The 17,728-nt window shown below is 50.0% G+C and overlaps 1 protein-coding gene across 2 annotated transcripts in view; it reads right to left on the reverse strand.

Moving 5' to 3' along the window:
* The window catches only part of PKNOX2 (PBX/knotted 1 homeobox 2), a 258,230-nt gene that overhangs the window by 37,984 nt on the left and 202,518 nt on the right, over nucleotides 1-17,728 (reverse strand). For both annotated transcript variants that reach the window (XM_068555350.1, XM_068555349.1), the window contains one exon: nucleotides 5,596-5,767. In XM_068555350.1, coding sequence (XP_068411451.1) covers nucleotides 5,596-5,767 — 172 coding nt within the window. The remainder of the gene's footprint in view (nucleotides 1-5,595; nucleotides 5,768-17,728) is intronic.

Genomic DNA, 17,728 nt, shown 5'->3' on the forward strand with positions numbered 1-17,728 from the left:
AAAAAAACAGCCCTCTTCTTCTAAGCAGAGGGCTTCACAAAAGCAAAACGAGATGCACCCTTGCATTTCAGTCTCATAACACAGCACACGAGCCCCACAAGTCTCAGGAAAGCCCGCAGGACCGGGGCCTCTCATTTTCTGGGAAGTCGCATGGCATGATATCCTGAATCTACTATTTCCTGCCTGGGTATTTTGGACAAGTCATTTAACTTCATCTGTAAAATGTAAGCTGATAGGTAATACTTACACTGTAGAGTTGTGGTGAACACTGAATAAGATCATGTACACATATGTCCTGGGCACACAGTAGCTGTGTGTTATATGTGGATTCTTTACGCCAACATGCCCCTCCCCCCCACCATCAAGTACTTTTCTGAAAAGTGGCCTCTCTTGTAGGATTGCGGCCTCTTCATCTGAGAGTAATAAGTCCTTGCCTTTCAAAACATTTATATACGTAGCACTTTACAATTTGCAAAATGCTTCTCTCTCCATTACCTCATTTGAGTCTCAGAAACATGGGGACACACAGGCATTGTTATCACTCTGCTAGAGATGAAGAGATCAAGGCTCAGAGATTAGGTAACCAGTGAGATTCCAGGCAGCAATTAGGGAGGGAGGTAGCTTTGCCCTGGAGGGCAGATTCCGTTTACCCTCTCCTTCTTCTGCAATTTGGGAAGCTGGAATATTCTCCCTCATTTACGGATGAAGAAATTGGGAAACACACATTCCTTGAAGTGCTCTGACGTTTCCTGCATGTCACTAGGGCAGCCAAAGCTAAAATCTATTCAGGAATTTTTCCAGACCAGACCAGCCGGACCTGGCCTGAGCAGTTGGAAGGGTGGGGTCACTGGAACAAGGCCTGGGACATGGAAGAAAGGTGAAGTCCAGAGCCTGAAGACTGCTTAGGGAGGCCACCACGCAGGACAAGTCAAATGCTTTCAAGTCACAATGTGGCACTTCCCTTCCCACGTCCCCAGCGTTTGGAGAAGCACTGTGGTTCAGGGGCAAGAGGAGGGCTTCAGGAGTTACACCCACCTGGTGCAAATCCCAGCTCTGTAACTTATTGACTATAGGGTTCTCGGTCTTGGATTCCCCCTTCCGTAAAATGGGTATAATGATAACCCTCTCATAGGGCTATGGTGAGAATTAAACAGCAGAGCTGGGTGCTAGAGAACAGCGGGTTTTGGAGGCTAGGTCTGGGGTCCTCCACTTACTGGGACGCTCTGGACAATTCACGTGATCTCTGCACTTTGGCGTCCTCATCTGTAAAATAGGATAGCGACAGCAACCCCTCAGAGTTGTACTGAGGACGAAATGAGATCAGGCCAGAAAAGAGCTAAAGACAAGTGCAGAGGAAGCACTAAGAAAAGACTGGCTCTAGGGCTGCGTCACTGCTGAGTGTGGGCCCGGGCTCCACGCCTGTATTTGACCCACGTATGTGCTGTGTGGTCTTGAGCTGGTGATTTTGCCTCGTGTCTCAATCTCCTCATCTTAAAACGGGGATAATAATAATCTGTGCCTTGTGGGTCTGAGAAGAGGATTAAATAAGATAATACAGGTGAAGTGTTCAGAACGGCACCTGGCACCCAGTAAGTGCACTATAAATGTTAATTATTACTGGCTTTGATTATTATTTCCTTTCCCTGTTCTGGTGTCTTGTGGGATTTTTCTGCTCCCATCGGGGCGAAGAGAGTGTGGGTGGAAGGCTGAAGGGAATGGCTCTCTGAAGGGGGCCTCCCGCGGTCTCGGTGGGCCCAGGGCTCTGTCTGGTCTCCTTATTCACAGCCTCTGGCCTCTGGCCCTGCTTCTTCAGAGTGGGCCCAGGGGCCTGGGGGGCCCCATTTTGGAGCTGGCTTTGCGGTCAGGCAGCTATAATCTGTCCCTTAAGCCACACCAGGGTCTCATTAAAACGTGCCCCATAAGTGTTAAAAAAAGTTACACATAAAAAAATTCCATGCATGAAACTGAAACCGTACGTTTTACAGCTTCGGTTTGAAATCTTGCATAATATATAAAACCTCGGCCCTGCACTGGGGGCCCGTAAATCAGATTTTATAAAACAAAAAGCTTTTACCTTTCAAAGGGGTTTGGGGAACTTGCAAATTTTACAGACTGAACCAACTGCCAGTCAGAGGCTGCTGGGCCCAAGCAGGGGATCCGAGGGCCAGGTCCCAGAGGCCTGGTGAGCGCTGGGTGGGTGTGGGAATGGGAGTGAGGGTATCCCCGGGGGAGCATTCCAGCTTAGCCACCATGGGGGTGGAAAGCCACCTGCATGGCACTGAAATGGGGAGGGGGAGAGGGTCAGAGAGCGTGGGCACCAGAGGGAGAGATGCTGGTGGTACTCTGTATAAATGAGGCCCTCTGTTACCCCCCGGGAAGCAGAGAGGTGGGCGATGGCGTGCAAGGAGCCAGCAGACCCGCATGCTGACAAGTCACTGCCCTTCTCCAGACTCCAGTGTCCCCATCTATAAAATGGGCGTGCTGCTTTCCACGCTTGTGGTTTCCCCGCCAGCGTTTTGTGATTCTAAGTTTCTTTTCCGGCAGCTGGCTAACCGGGAAGCGAGGTTCCCTCAGAAACGTATACTCTGGGAACTTCTCTGGTCTCTGAGCAGCTCTGGCAGAGCTTAGTAAGCAGTGCCCATGGGAACTCATTTGAGAGACCGTGGAGTGGGCCAGGTAGACACAGAGATTTGCTTGGACGAGAGGAGGGGACCAGCTGGAGGGGGAGGACCCGAGTGCCCGTGGTGGGCCTGGGGGAGCTGGGGAGGAGGCAGGACCCGAGCGCCCAGCGTGGGACAGAGTTCGGGGGACCCTAGTGTCCTCCTGACAATCCCATCTGTGAAAGTCAACATTCAAGGGCAAAGGAAAGCCGCCCTGACACACATATATATAAAAAATAAATCTCTCAATTATCTCAGCTCATTTGCTTGGGGTCTCATTTTATGTCCCTGCTCCACTGCGCAGTATATCTGTCCGGATAAAGAGTTACAGGCCGTTGGGCTACGTGTGTGGGGTTGTAAAAAATACAGATGCCAAATTAACTGGCTGTGGCACTCGGCAGCTGATTGAGCTGATAATGACGTGATCTGACCTTTTTCTAATTTCTAATTATGTGCATCTCGGCTGTGCTGGCTGCATGATTCTTGTTCTAATGATGGCTCCTGTGGTCGGCCTCTTCACCTCTCCCCTCCCGACACAGGACTACAAGTGGGGTGGCAAAGGGCACTGCCTGACACCCTTCCCCCCGCCCCGTAAAGTTTTAGGCTTCCGGCCACACGGTCTCTCTGATGGCCTGGAGGTGAGGTGAGGTGGCTGGAATGCCTGGCTTTAGTGATATTGCATTTGACCTTAACCTTCTGGATGCCATGCATTTAGTTCCACAAGCCATCTCGTTAATACTTTATGACTGTCACAGGAGACAGGCGTATTGGCTCTATAGACGAGGAAACTGAGCTTCAAAGGAGTTGTCGTCAAAGTCACCCAGAGGGTGAGCTGTGTAGCTGGGCTGAGGTCCTTGGCTCCTTCAATGGTCTCCATTTAAATAATCGACCTATCCATCAGTCACTGACTGTGGCTAACTGCTCTGGGTAAATCAGGTCCACATGAGGAGGTGGGCTGTCCAAGGCCTGCTCCACCAGGGGACCACTCCCGGCCCAGTCCCCTGAGATAGAGGCCCAGGGAGCACCGGGGGTCTGGGGCCATTGGGGCAGCTCCTACAACATCCGCGTCCCTAGGTCAGGCATGGCACGTAGCAGACACTAACCAAGTTTTGTTGGATTAATGAAGAAATCTGAATCTTTGAGTGAACAGAACTCTGAGAGACCCAGGTAGTGCGGGCCAGGGGAGAACAGGGAGGCAGTCACACTTTTTGGTATTTTCCAGGCTGTGCTAGAATAAGAGGCTGTCCTCGGGGGGTCTTCTATAGCTCACCTGGCAGGTGGTAGTGGGCAAGGTCTGTGAGGTTTGTTTCCCCAGGACTCCTACCTCTGAAGGTTTAAATTCTTTCATGTTACTCAGCCTATTTTAGGTATTTCCTACCAATTTAGGCCTCAGTTTCTTTGGGGGTCAAGGGAGAGGAGTGCCCATTCCAGCTCCTGCAGATACGGCTGCCTCACTTCCTGGCTCCATGGCTGCTGCGGGTGTAGCTTGTAAAGACCTGATTCATAATTGTGGTTCTGAGATTCTGAGCAACTGAACAGCAGGGCAGGGCCAGGCCAGCCTGCACTTACTACTGGACCAACTGGAGAACCTGCACGGGCACAGCTCTCCTAGGGGACCTGAGAGACAGTGGTCTGGGCTCCCAGGAAGGATGTCTGCTCAATCCCAGCCAGGGGAGAAGGAGGGCCAGGCACAAGCAGAAGTGGATTTGCGGCTCCCAGAAACCTGCACTAACGCTCCTGACCCCGGTCAGGTGCTTATCCTCTGTCCTCTAAACGCATCATAACACTTCACAGATTTCCAGGCCAGGCTGGGGGGCTCTCCTGGTAGCTCTTCTGGCCTCCATAAAGTAGCATAATCAACTCTTGAGAGAAGCAGTGGGGTGGATAATTCACAACACAGAATAATACCCAAGTCATTTAAATCTGTTCTGCCGGTGCACCGTGTATGTGTGTTTTTCTTCCTTCCTTTTTGGAGTCACATTTGCTTTTCTAATTCTGCTTGCCTTTTGGGAGTAGGTACTAACTAAACTCTGACTGCAAGAGGTCAGTGCTGTAATCAATCAATTTGTGGAAGAGGGTTTTTCAGAGTTTCCAAATTCACCGTGCATCATCCGGGTAATCCACCCACAGAAAAATCAAGAGCTGTGGTTAATAATCCCACGATGACCGCTGTCATGATGAACAAACAGAGCAGCCTCTCTACAGCTCTCTTTCTCAACAGGATTCCCAGGGCTAGATGAGAATTTCAGGTATCATCTAATCTAGTGGTTACCAAGCCTTATTGAAGATTGCAGCTGTCTGGGAAACCTTTCAAAATGTACCCTCACAGGTCCCACCAAACTTACTGAATCACGGTTTCCAGGTGGTGGGCCCCAGGACCGTGTACTTTTTAAAGCTGTAGTGATGATGTGGATGACAAGCGAGGTTTGGGAGCCTGATCTACTGCGTCCCCCTAAATGGGCAGGACATCTGCTGATCTTCTCAGTGTGACTATGTTTCCGGTCTTCCTACCCACTGATCTGCTTGACTGTGCCTGTCATCCTCACCCTCCACACTGTAGCACATGGCCACCAGCTCCTCTCTGGGCAGCCCAAGACAGATTTACCAGCGTGCTAGGACTCTAGCTCTTGGAACAGTTACACCAGACATTCTGGGCGCTATGGCCCTCCCTTCCTCCCGTCTTCGCTGCAGGGGGGTTGTCGGTCATGCTGGTGTCGCAGCGGCAGAGGAGGGGAGAGCTTCGGCAGCGACACCTTTGCATGCAACTCTTGGTTTAAGGTTCTCAGGCGCTAGAAGGGTACACCTAGTGCCTGCCCACAGGGGGCATGCAAATTTCTTTGTTGAATGCATGAATGAAAGGATCGCTTCTAGGGCATCTGGAGGGGATCAGAAGGGAGGAGGACCCTAGCCAGGGCGGGGGTTGGAGGGTCTTTACCAGATTGTCCAGCTCTGGGTCATCGCTGAAGAAGGGTTTGTGCTCCTGTTCCTGCTGGTGGACAAAGTTCTCGATGTCCACATCAAAGCTGGCGGAGGTGATGCACTCAGAGCCCTGGGTGGCCTGTTCACATTTCTCAAACAGCAGCGTCAGGAGCGGGAAAAGAGGGTGCCTGCGGGGACATCAAGAGCTCACACATGCGCACTCAGAGACTTGCTGCCGTCGGGGCTCAGAAGCCACCAGGGTCCCTTCCCACTTTGCCGTCACTTCTTCTCCCAGGGTCCCACTCCCTGAGAAAGGCCCCAGTCCCCATGGTCAGCCTAGACGGCAGCGTTTCACGCCCTGGCACAGAGAATTCAGTCTCCTGATTCCTGGGGCCTCAGAGGCTTCTGTTCCTCCCCACCAGGGGCCTAACTTTTCTCTTGGTCCAGATAAACCGCACACATATTTGATGAGGGATGCTGGGTATAACCCTTCACAGAAGTAGGTGTCCGTTTCTGGCTCAGTGTCAATCTGGGAAGGAAATATGGGAAGTGTCCAGAAAAGTCCTGGATGTGAACATTCGTGGTTGGTCACACACCCACCCTTGGCTGCGTGGAGCCAGCCGAGGGCAGCACCTGTGTGTCTGCAAGTGTACGTGGAGGGGTGTGGACCTGAGTACTCCTCACACGTGGTGGGCAGAGGTCTCCACCTGTCCTGCATCTGTTGGCCGACTCAGTTTAGGTCAGACACCCCAGTCACACGTGTAACACCTCCCTACACGTTTCTATCATCACACACTTAGCACAACTGTAATTAAACAATTATTTGCATCATTATTTGTCCAGTGTTTTCCTCCAAGACTCTCTTTGTCTCAGTGATCATTGTATCCTTAGGACCTTGCCCTGATGCTGACAGCAGGCACTTAATAAATATTCGGTGACTGACAATGAACCAGTGAATGATGAATATGTGAGTGTGAGTGTGCGCATGTGTGTGATGGGTCTTTGATGGATGGATGTAAGCTGAAGTGCTTACCTGGCTACTCTATGGGTCTTGGCTTCGACATCACACACTCTGGGAAGGTTCCCTGACTGCCCCTCCCCTCAACCTATGCCAACGGCTCCCTGGGTTGTTTGCTTTACCACGTGCCTCCCTCACTAGACTCTCAGCTACATGAGGGCAAGAAGCAAGCCCACCTTATTCCTCACTGTCTGTCCAGAGTCTAGCAGCGGCATGTGGATCCTAATAAATCTTTGTTGAATATATATGTGTTAGGTGTGTGACCCCATTTGCATATATAAGCGCATCTCGTTCTCATTTCTCTGCAGCATGAGTGAACAGCTATGTCTTCACACCCGGCAGGTGCACATGTGTTTACATGGGTATTGACACTGGACTCTGGAGCCCCACTCCCTCCCACCATGGTTCCCAAAAAAGCAAAGGCACATCCCTCTCTGGTTGCTCACCTCAGTGCCCTGGAACCACAAAATCTAGCTCCTTTCTTTTTGAGTAAGCTCTGCGTGCTGGGAGAGGAGAGAGTATGTATGTTGGGTCTGGTCCCCAGGCTTCTGCCAATGGGGACGTTGTAGCCAGCACTGCCCAACAGAACTTCTTGAGGTGACGGAGACATTCTACAATCTCTGCTGTCCAATATGGTAGCCACTAACTTCATGAGGCCAATGGACATTTAAAATACGGCTGTTTTTGAATTATGGTTTTCTCAGGGTATATGCCCAGTAGTGGGATTGCTGGGTCATATGGTAATTCTATTTTTAGTTTTTTAAGGAACCTCCATGGTGGATGGACCTAGAGTCTGTCATACAGAGTGAAGTAAGTCAGAAAGAGAAAAACAAATACCGTATGCTAACGCAAACATATGGAATCTTAAAAAAAAGAAAAAAATGGTACTGATGAACCTAGTGGCAGGGCAGGAATAAAGACGCAGACATAGAGAATGGACTTGAGGATGTGGTGGGGGAGGGGTAAGCCGGGACGAAGTGAGAGAGTGGCATGGACATATATACACTACCAAATGTAAAATAGATAGCTAGTGGGAAGCAGCCGCATAGCACAGGGAGATCAGCTTGGTGCTCTGTGACCACCTAGAGGGGTGGGATAGGGAGGGCGGGTGGGAGGGAGACGCAAGAGGGAGGAGATATGGGGATATATGTATATGTATAGCTGATTCACTTTGTTGTACAACAGAGACCAACACAGTATTGTGAAGCAATTACACTGCAATAAAGATCCATTAAAAAAATAAAGTATGGCTCTTGTGTCTAGGACACTGAATTTTTTATTTTGTCTAATTTTAACTAATTTTAATTTAGATAGCAACATGTGGCTAGTGGCTACCATATTGGAAAGCACAGTAAGTCCTGAAAACGAAAACAGATCATGCTTCTTCCCTCCAGCACGCTATGATTAAACATGCCGAGCAAGACTGAATATTCAGCCTACATAGTGTTTGTAGGCTGATGGGGGACCCCTGTGAGCCTGTCCCATCCTGGGATTCTAATAATTCTGGGCAGAAAGGCAGAAGGGGCTGAGACCCAACCACACTCAAACCTATACCTACTGGTCATTCTACTCAAGCTCGGGGGCAGCGGGGGCTGAGACGAGATGAATTCCTGCCACAGATGAGCTGCGTGGCTTAGCAAAGCTGTCTCTAGACACTATCTCCCCGACCCTTGTTTTGGGAGCTGATGCGTAAATAGCTGGGCTCCAAGGCTGCAGGCTGGGTCACAGTATGGAGGAAAAAAGGGTCAATATCTGAGGGTAGCCCATCTGCAGCCCCAAATTGCTAGAAGAGCTATTCAGCCCCCTCAGGAAGCTGGTGGGAAAACAATGGGTTCGCTCAGCCATCCGCTGAAGACAAAGAGAAAACCAGGTGAAGGGGTTAAACTCCAGTATAAGTCTTCATTTGCAGCCACTAATACCGCAGCATATTATAGTCTAATCTAACCTGATCCCAGTTTAATGCAAGATTCTCCTGGCCCTGAGTGGAATACCAAAGAAAGCCTTCATGGCTGTGATTTAAGCAGAGGCCTGCAGTGGTTTAGCTGAGGGACATGAAAGGCAAATTCCAGACGGTGTTATGAATTATTGCGCCTTATGAACCTTCCTACTCTCAGCAGATGCCTGCTGCCATTTAAACAGCCACTAGATCAATTAGGAGTGAAAGGCACAAATCGACTCTGTACAAGGGCACTAAATTACCAGGAACTAATAATCCGCAGCATCGTGCCAGGTGGTGGGGGGCGCAGCCCCTGCCCCATCCCCACGGCGGCCGCCGGTCACTGCATGTCCCTCCCTCACCGGCTGGAGGCAGGGTGGGCAGCTGCTGATGGTGTGTGGGTGTGCCGGTGCACGTGTGTGCACCTGGGTTGAATGTAGGCTGTCAACGAGAGCAAGTGTGAGTGTTGTGTAAGTGGGTTGTCCTAGGTGTTTTTATTGCGTGTGCACACACAGTGTTACGCCTCTGCGGTACTATGCACATATGGGTTGTGTGTATGGAGCTGGGGTGCAGAGTTTGTGTGCTGTGAATACAGGGTGCCTATGCCCTCTATTGTATGCAGTGTGTATGCAGGGCTACGTGTTATCTGTATGCAATGCGTGTGTGAGCATCACGTGTTTTGTGTACACAGCATGCGTGGCATATGGGGTGGGGAGGAGGGAGCTGCCGGTGACTGCGTCTCCCAGCTACCAGCCCTGGAGTTGGGCTGGGGGGAGGAGGGTGAGCTCCTCTGCCACTGTCCTGGCCTCTGCAGGGAGGAGAGTGATCAGGGAGGGCCTCTCTGAGGAGGTGACATTTGAGTTAAGCCTGGAAGGACGAGGAGGCAGTCAGGCAAAGGTCTGAGGGAGGGGCATGCCGAGCAGGGGAAAACGCAAAGCACTTCAGAGAGAAATGAGCTTGGCATGTTTCTGGAACAAAATCCAGGCGCTTGTGGCTGGAGCAAGGTAGGCGAATGGAGGGAGATGAAGTCGAAGAGGTGAGCAGCAGTCAGATCCGAGGTCTCGCACAGAACTGGGCTTTTGGGGACTGGGGTGGAGGCACTGTCCCCTCCACTGGGGGACAGCATGCACCTTCCAGGCAGAGCTCTAGCATTGGTCCATTTTATAAACCTCTCCCCTGCAGGTGTCAGATCTCCCGTGTGTGTGTGTGTGTGTGTGTGTGTGTGTTTGTGTGTGTGCGTGTGTGTGCGCGCACACGTGCGTGAGACGAGGGCATATCTGGGGGTGTTTTCTATGACTTCTGCCATCTCTCAGTAGAAGAAAACGTGCTTTCCATCCTCTCCCCCAAGTTAAGCAAGGACCCGTGGAGCCCAGAACAGGCCTCCTGGTTGCTGCCAGGCCCCTCTCCCCAGCCCCTCCCTGCCTGAGCTGCACTATCAGTTCCCAAATCCTCCCGTCATACCCCACCCTCCCCAGGCTCCTGCCTCTGATTCCACCCACCCTGATCCCTGGAGCCCTGAGCCCAGGAGTTCGGATGACATCTGTGCTCACCCACAGCTTTTCGTATGAACCACAGCCAGGGTTGGTAGGGCTGCCTGTGGCTTCCGTGCTCTATCCACCTGCATCTCTCGATCACCCTGACCGCTACCTGCTACCTCAAGTGTGGGGACTGCTGAGATGCTCTGTACCACCCCTGAGAAACAGGCTCAGTTTCCCAGTGACTCAGCTGGGTTCTGAGGCTGCAGTGATGCTATGGCCTTCTTTAAGGCTGTTCCCGGCCCAGTTCCCAGCCCCTTCCCCAGTTGCGCATCCTACATCTGCCTAAGCGTTGACCTATATTTTAAGCTATCCTCCCACATCACCCCATAAGACTGGGGAAGAGGCTGGAAGCCACCTTCAAGGAGTCCTTTTCAGCAGCCTCCACTGAGGGCCTGGGGTGGGGTGGGGTGACTAGGGCAGGGACCAGGAGGGCTGGGCACTTTACCCTCCTGGGACATGAATGCCCTTGTCTGAGCCAGGCAGGGGATGGGAAGGGGGATTTCCGGTCATGCATGGGATACTGGTCCTGTCATTCTTGACCTCCCCTGAGCTTCAGTCTGTCCGACTAGAAAATGGGTTTTAAGGAGTTCCTCTTCCCGCTGTCCAGATCTCTCCCACCGTGGATCAGTACCCTTCAGAGACCGGAAGCAGAAACGTGGAAACTCGGTCCCCAGTGCCTGGACGATGATGAACGAGATGTGAAAGATGGCCATTAGCCTTTATTTCCAGAGAGCTGAGGACGTCTGGCCTCCAGAAGAGCTCGCCTTCTCGCTCCCCGATCTTTCTTCACGCTTTTCCCTGTGTCGCCTCCCACCTGGCCGCCCCCTCCACCCCAATCTCTCTCTTTTTTTTATTTTTATTTTTTTGAATTTTATTTTATTTATTTTTTTATACAGCAGGTTCTTATTAGTTATCTATTTTATACATCTTAGGGTATATATGTCAATCCCAATCTCCCAGGTCATCCCACCACCGACCCACCTGCCACTTTCCCCCCCAATCTCTCTTAAGCCGTTCAAAATTTGGAGAAAGTAAATCTCACTGCACTAATTCAGGGAGAGTTTGAGCCTCGTTGGTGCAGAACAAATAAAAGGAGTGAACTGGCATGCCATTTTACTGCAGAAGAGAGGTCGTTTCCAGCCACTAATAGAAAGGATCTGACACAGACTAATAAAGAGAAATGAATTTCTCTAATGGCCTCATTTATCACATTCAGCACTGTGCCTCTGCCTGGGTGCTGGGAGGGGGGGCTGCCCCGAGTGCGGACAGCGCCAGGAGCGGGGGACGAGAGAGGACCTCAAATAAGATTTTATTATATCTTGTTTTCTTTTCGGAGTCCTCACCCCCAGCCCCACCCTCATCACCTCTCCCCAGGAGCATCTGAGCCAAAAGCAAGCTCAAGATATGCAGTTCTTGTTAACGATCCAGAGAAATAAAGAACCCCTCTCCACAGAATTGCAGTCTTGTGCTAGCTTAAGAAGGTGATTAAACCGGATGTGTTGATTTCTACAGGGGTTTAAGCTATCGTTTGGTGTTATTACTTCTGACATTTCTGCCTTCGTTGTTTTCTGCATCACCCAAATTTGCGGGCCTAAAATGCCCAGTCTGGGGCCAGGGTGCGTAGGGCTGCCTCTGGGAACACCCCAAAGAGCCTGGGCCTAAACAGGGCAGGATTTTGGCTGAAGCCCTTTGCAGAGGTGAATGTCACCCTCTCTCCAGCAGCAGCGAGGCTGAGACCCCTCGCTGAAGCCCCAGATCTTCTTGAGGGCAAAGCGATCCGGGCCCCCCTCATCCCCCCACCCACACACACATTTCTGGTGCGGCTTCTGAGAGCGCCCTCAGGCAGGTGGCCTTCCATTTTACTCCTCCCTCTTTCAAGACAGATGTGCTTACTGCAGATGCCCCAGTAGGTTTCCCTAACGTTTTCGAAGACCTCTTGGGATGGAGACCATAACTTCCTTGGTAATTTTTACACTCGTATCTAACTGGAAGTTCCCCTATAAGGCTGAAGCTCATTTCCTTTTGCTAAAAGGACTCGAAAGAAGACAAGTGGACTTTGTTCTGCTTCCCTTTGTTCCTCTTTGGACAACCTGGGTTAAGAAAAACCTTTTTTTTTAACATTTCTTTCTGATCATAGGGCCATAAACAGAGAAGCAGAGATAGGAAAAAGAAAGAATGCCAAAATATAGAGCTTCAACAGATAACAAACAAGGACCTACAGTACAGCATAGGGAGATAATATTTTGTAATAACCTATAAGGAAAAGAATCTGAAAAAGAATATATAAAACATATATATATATATATATATATATATATATAAACTTATATATATATATATATAAAACTTAATCACTGTGCTGTACACCTGAAAGTAACACAACATTGTAAGTCAACTATACTTCAATTAAAAAAAAATTTTTTTTTTAAATAGTGCTTCAGAGAGGCTATAATGCAAAGAACACAAGAAACAGGGAACAGATATGAAGAGAGAAACAGAGCCCCACAGACTGGGGTTGGGGGGTGGCGATGACAGTCACACGCAGTGGGGGGACATTAGTGTTGAGCTCCCTTTCTGGGTGATAAACCTTGTGATTCACAGTCATGCCACTCTGTCACTTCTGAGCCTCTCAGCCATCCCTCCCTTTGTGACCTTGGCCAGAACTGCAGACCTTAATTATGGGTCCAGCCAAGTGTGTGGCAGCCTGCCGGGTTGTCCACCGCCTCTCCCTGTGACTGACCTTGGAGCCCCCAGGCCTGTCCTGTACCTCCCTTCACAGCCCAGTGTCAGCGCTCACCACCCCCTGAGGCTTGGCTGCTTCCTCCGATGGGGACAGGGTGGGGTGTCAGAGCCTTTGGCCCTTCCTAACTGGGATGAGAGTGGATGGTCCAGAGGAGGGAATGTATAGTAGGAAAGGAAAATTTCTGGATGGAGGTTTTTGGTGATGAGGCAGTGGGACCAGAGCCTGGCCAGGGTCAGACCTCTGCAGAGGACATTAGCCACTGGCCATGAGGTGGGGGTGAAGGGGGGCAAGCAGCGACCCAACCTGGTCTCCACGGACACACACAGCGGAGGTCTCAAGTTGTCAAAGGCCCACCACCCTGGAAACCCTACCGGGGGGCTGGCATTGTAACCCTTTATTTCTAGTGCCCCAGGTCAGATCACTGAGATCACAGAATCAGAGACAATACCCTGGAGGCACCTTTCAGGACGACTCCTCCCCCTTTCCTGGGCATCTTTTCATGGCCAGAAGGCCCATTGCAAGTAGTCATTCTGAGAACTACAGTGAAATCTCTCCTGGATGCTGATAAAATAGAGTCAACATCATCAGAGCACACCCACGGTGCTTCACAGTATGGCCTCAGCTTTCTTTTCAGTATTTCTCCTGGATAGACTCAGTGGAGAACATGGTAGTTGAACAGACAGCAGGTGGCCCCAGGCCCCTTGCACCTTCACCACCCGCTTCACTAGCTCAGGCAAACCGGGCTGTTGTGCTCCTGCTCTTCCTTCCACCTGAGATGCCTCTTCCTATGTCTCTCCCTGGCCCTCCTAATAATCTCCAGAATCCAGCTCAAAATGCCATCCTTTCTACCAAGATTGGTCTCTCCAGCAAGAGAAATCGGTGCCTCTTCTGAACCACCACAGGACATGCTTGGGGGGTCTCTACCGTGACCTCACTCACAATTTCGGTGGGCTGGGTGGTCTGACACAAGGATAGACTTCGGAGACAGATAATTAATTGTGTGACTCCGGGGCAAGTTACTGAATTTCTCTGAGCCTCAGTTTCCTCTTTTATAAAATAGGGATAACGCCACCTACCACAGAGGTTATTGTTAAGAGTTACATGAAGGAACATGTAGAGTGCCTGGTACTTAGTAAGCTGTCAATTAATGCTTGTTCCATTTCCCTGGAATGGCATGGGGGCACCTTTTTTTTATTCAGAACAACATCGACACTATCCGCTCCAATAAATGTATGATTCCATCTCTACTGACTCATTTGGCAGGGAAACAAGCCCACATGCCAATTCAAATAGAGGCACAGAAAGAGGAGGAGGAGGAGAGGCAAAGTACAACTTACTAGAACTCAGAACCCCAGTTTTGAAACCAAAAAACACTGCCAGTAAGAATTTATTTTTATTTCCCATAGGACAATTATTAAATTCTATTGACTACAGTTGTTTGTGCACAGATCTGTCTTCCTCACTACATGGGGAGCTTCTCTGGTCCACGAACTCGTCTTACCTCTGAATTCCCAAGGGTCAAGCACAGTGCCTGGCACAGAGCAGAGGATCAATGAATGGGAACAAATGAATGAACGAAGCGAGCACTGACAGCAGGTGGAGATTCTGAGACACAAGCCTGAAGTTCTTTCGGGCTCGGAATCCACTCCCCTGCGGTACCCAGGTTAGCTACAGCCATCTGGCAGCTTCTAGCCACAGTTACTACAAAGGGCCCCGTCTCCTCTGGGCTCTGCTGGGTGTGTGGGGTGAAGGCTGGCAGGGTCTCAGGGGCAGAGGAGTAAGTGTGAAGGAAGCGCTCGGCCAGCCCTCCTCTCCTCCCCTCAAAGGCACCAGATGGAGAGAGCAGAGTGGGGTGGGGGAGACCAAGCCAGCAGCTCCTGGTTGGATGTATTTTTACTTCAGGTGTGACGTTGAAACCATGCGGGTGTATTTTTAGTCCTGCCCAGTGGGCGGTGTGTTCGCCTGGGTTGCCTTGGAGAGGACTTCTTCTTGTTGCTAAATTGGAATTGCATCTGCTGGGTTCCTGGGCTCCAACCAGCTCTCCTCCCCCAGGTGGGTGGACAGGTCCAGCCCTGGTGAGTGTGGGACTCAGGGGAGGCCACAGTCTGCTTTGTCCCCATCCCTTCACACACACACACACACACACACACACACACACACACTCACACACTCACACCCTTCCCTCCTGGCACATTAAAAAAAAGTAATAAATGTGAAATCTCAACAAACTGGTTGTCAAGGCTGGTCTACAAGGGTGAGAATACAAAGAACCTAAAACTTGAGACCTGGTAGGATCTCATGTCCAGCCCCTTCATTTTCTCCGCAGTTTTACTAAGAAATAATTGACATGCATCACTGTATAAGTTTAAGGCATGTAGCATGATGGTTTGATTTACATATACTATGAAATGATTACCACAATAGGTTCAGCTAACATCCATCTTCTCAGATAAAATAAAAAGAGAAAAAGGAAAAGAAAATTTTTCTCCTTGTGATGAGAACTCTTAGTGTTTACTCTCTTAACTTACCTATATATGATAGAGCAGTGTTAGCTATAGTCACTGTGTTGTACATTACATCCCTAGTACTTATTTCTTTTATAACTGGAAGTTTGTACCTTTTGACTGCCCTCCTCCGTTACCCCCTCCTTCTACACTTCACCTCTGATAACCACAAATCCAATCTCTTTTGCTCTAAGTTTTCTTTTTAGATTCCACATATAAGTGAGATCCTACAGAATTTGTCTTCCTCTAAGATGTATTTTACTTAGCATAATGCTTTCAAGGTCCCTCCATGTTGTCATAAATGGCAGGATTTCCTTATGTCTGAATAATATCCCATTGTATATATATATGCCACAACTTCTTTATCCATTCATCCATCAGTGGACATTTAGGTTGTTTCTGTGCCTTGGCTATTATAAAAAATTCTGCTATGAACATGGGGGTGCAGATGTCTTTTCGAGTTAGTGTGTCCATTTCCTTTGGATCCCCAAAGTGGGACTGCTGGATCGCAGGATAGTTCTATTTTTAATTTTTTAAGGATCCTCCATACTGTATTCTAGAGTGGCTGCACCAATATACAATCCCAACAACAGTGCACAAGAGTTCCGTCTTCTCCACATCTTTACTATCACTTATCTCCTGTCTTTTTCATGATCAGCCCCTTCATTTTAAGGGGAGGTAACTCAGGAAGAGAAAATAGAAGTATCTTGCCTGCAGTTAGGCAGCTAGTGAGAGGCAGTTTCTATCCAGTCCCCAACAAGAAAGCACTGGGGGAAGGTTTGGTGTGGGAAGGGGAGCTCCATCCATTTTGTCATGGCAAAATGACAGTGACACACCCACACACATTTGGTGGCACTTTGTAACTTACATTTCATGTGCTTATTGCACTGAAACACCCAATATTTTTATTATTCCCATTTTACTGATTAGCAAACTGAGGGGCCATGTGGTTAAATAATTACATCAGGCTAATAAGTGACTGAGATGAGATTTAAATCTGGGTATCCAAACTCCACATTTCGTGCTCTTCCCCCTTTCCCAGGTACTGTTTTTGAACCATTATTAGAATCACTTCATCCTCCTCCCCCTTTTTTTCTCCACTGGCCTTGAGTCCTATGTGTCCTGGGGTCACAGAACTGAGCTGCCACGTTTACCCTTTGAGCATCAGGACCTGTGCAGCACAAGACAGTCTCTACCTCACCAAACGGGTTTCCAAAAGAACCTTCTCTCATAATAATACTTCTGTGTGTTGGAGAAGGCTTTGACGTTTTTATAGATCTTTCATTTTCATCTTATGCCTACCCTGTGGGAAAGCTTATCCAAAGAGGTTAAATGAGTTGCTCAGTGGTAGAATCAGAACTTAGGCTGAAGTCTTAGTCTTGTGTTCTTTCTACTTGACCGCAAAATGGCCCAGTGCTCGGGAAAATCAGAGAGTGGGGCTTAGAAGGGCTAGACTGGCTTAGTCCAGCCCTGGTGAGAAGCCATGGGCCATGTGAGCCCTCAAAGCCCCAGCTTGCTGGCTCCCCGCCCCTCCCACCCGACGCGCCCCCCCCCCCCCCATTCGCACCAGCGGGAGGCCCAATGGCTGGTGTCTTCCCTCTAGTAAGGGGGACCGATCCAGTCTGGTACTTGTCGCAGTAACTCCTCACAACTGTGGCCACCATTCATTGTAAGCCTTGTCTGTGCCAAGCACTGTCAGCTGTTAGCATTGGTCATCTCCTTTCATCCTAACATAACCTTGTGGGGATAAAAGTCATTGGGATTCCAGGCTCCTGGATCTCTTATCCGTGTGCCTTGTCTTGGTGGGGTACCTGGACTTCTCAGCTCTGCCTCGGCCAGGTGGTGAGCTGTGGAAGCACCAGGACCCGCTGCCTCTGAACACACCTGCTCTCTGGGCCAGGCAGCCGCAGCCTCTGGGCCTGCCAGCGGCACGTGCAGAGGCTGGGTCCGGGGCGGGGGGCCTTCGAGATGCTGGCAGGAAGGGCAGGGAACAGGCTTTGTCTGGTGCCCGGGGAGAATTGAGCACGGTTTGACTTTCAGATTACGGCTCCAGCAGGATCGCTCCCCTGACTGTAGTCAACAGCTGAGATGTTTTCTCAGATGTCAGTGAATCCAACTGCTTCCAAACGCAAGGAGTGTCTGCTGGAGCCCCAGCCCATAAAACCCAGCTCAGAATGCAGCCTGGAACATCTGCTCCCAGCACCTAGTCCGGAAGCATCTGGTCCTGACTCTTCTGCTTGGAATGGCTAAACTTCTCCCACACCCTTCTCAGGCCACCGCACCCAGCACGTTCCAGGGATGACCAAGCTCTATGCCAGGGAAGGCTCAGGGTTAAGCCCCAGGGTCAGCTCCCTGGAGACAGAACACCCCTTGGTCACAAGGTGGAAGAGTTCCCTCAAAGACAATTCAT

Source organism: Eschrichtius robustus, chromosome 11, assembly GCF_028021215.1.
Source record: "Eschrichtius robustus isolate mEscRob2 chromosome 11, mEscRob2.pri, whole genome shotgun sequence".
NCBI classification, from domain to species: Eukaryota; Metazoa; Chordata; class Mammalia; order Artiodactyla; family Eschrichtiidae; genus Eschrichtius; species Eschrichtius robustus.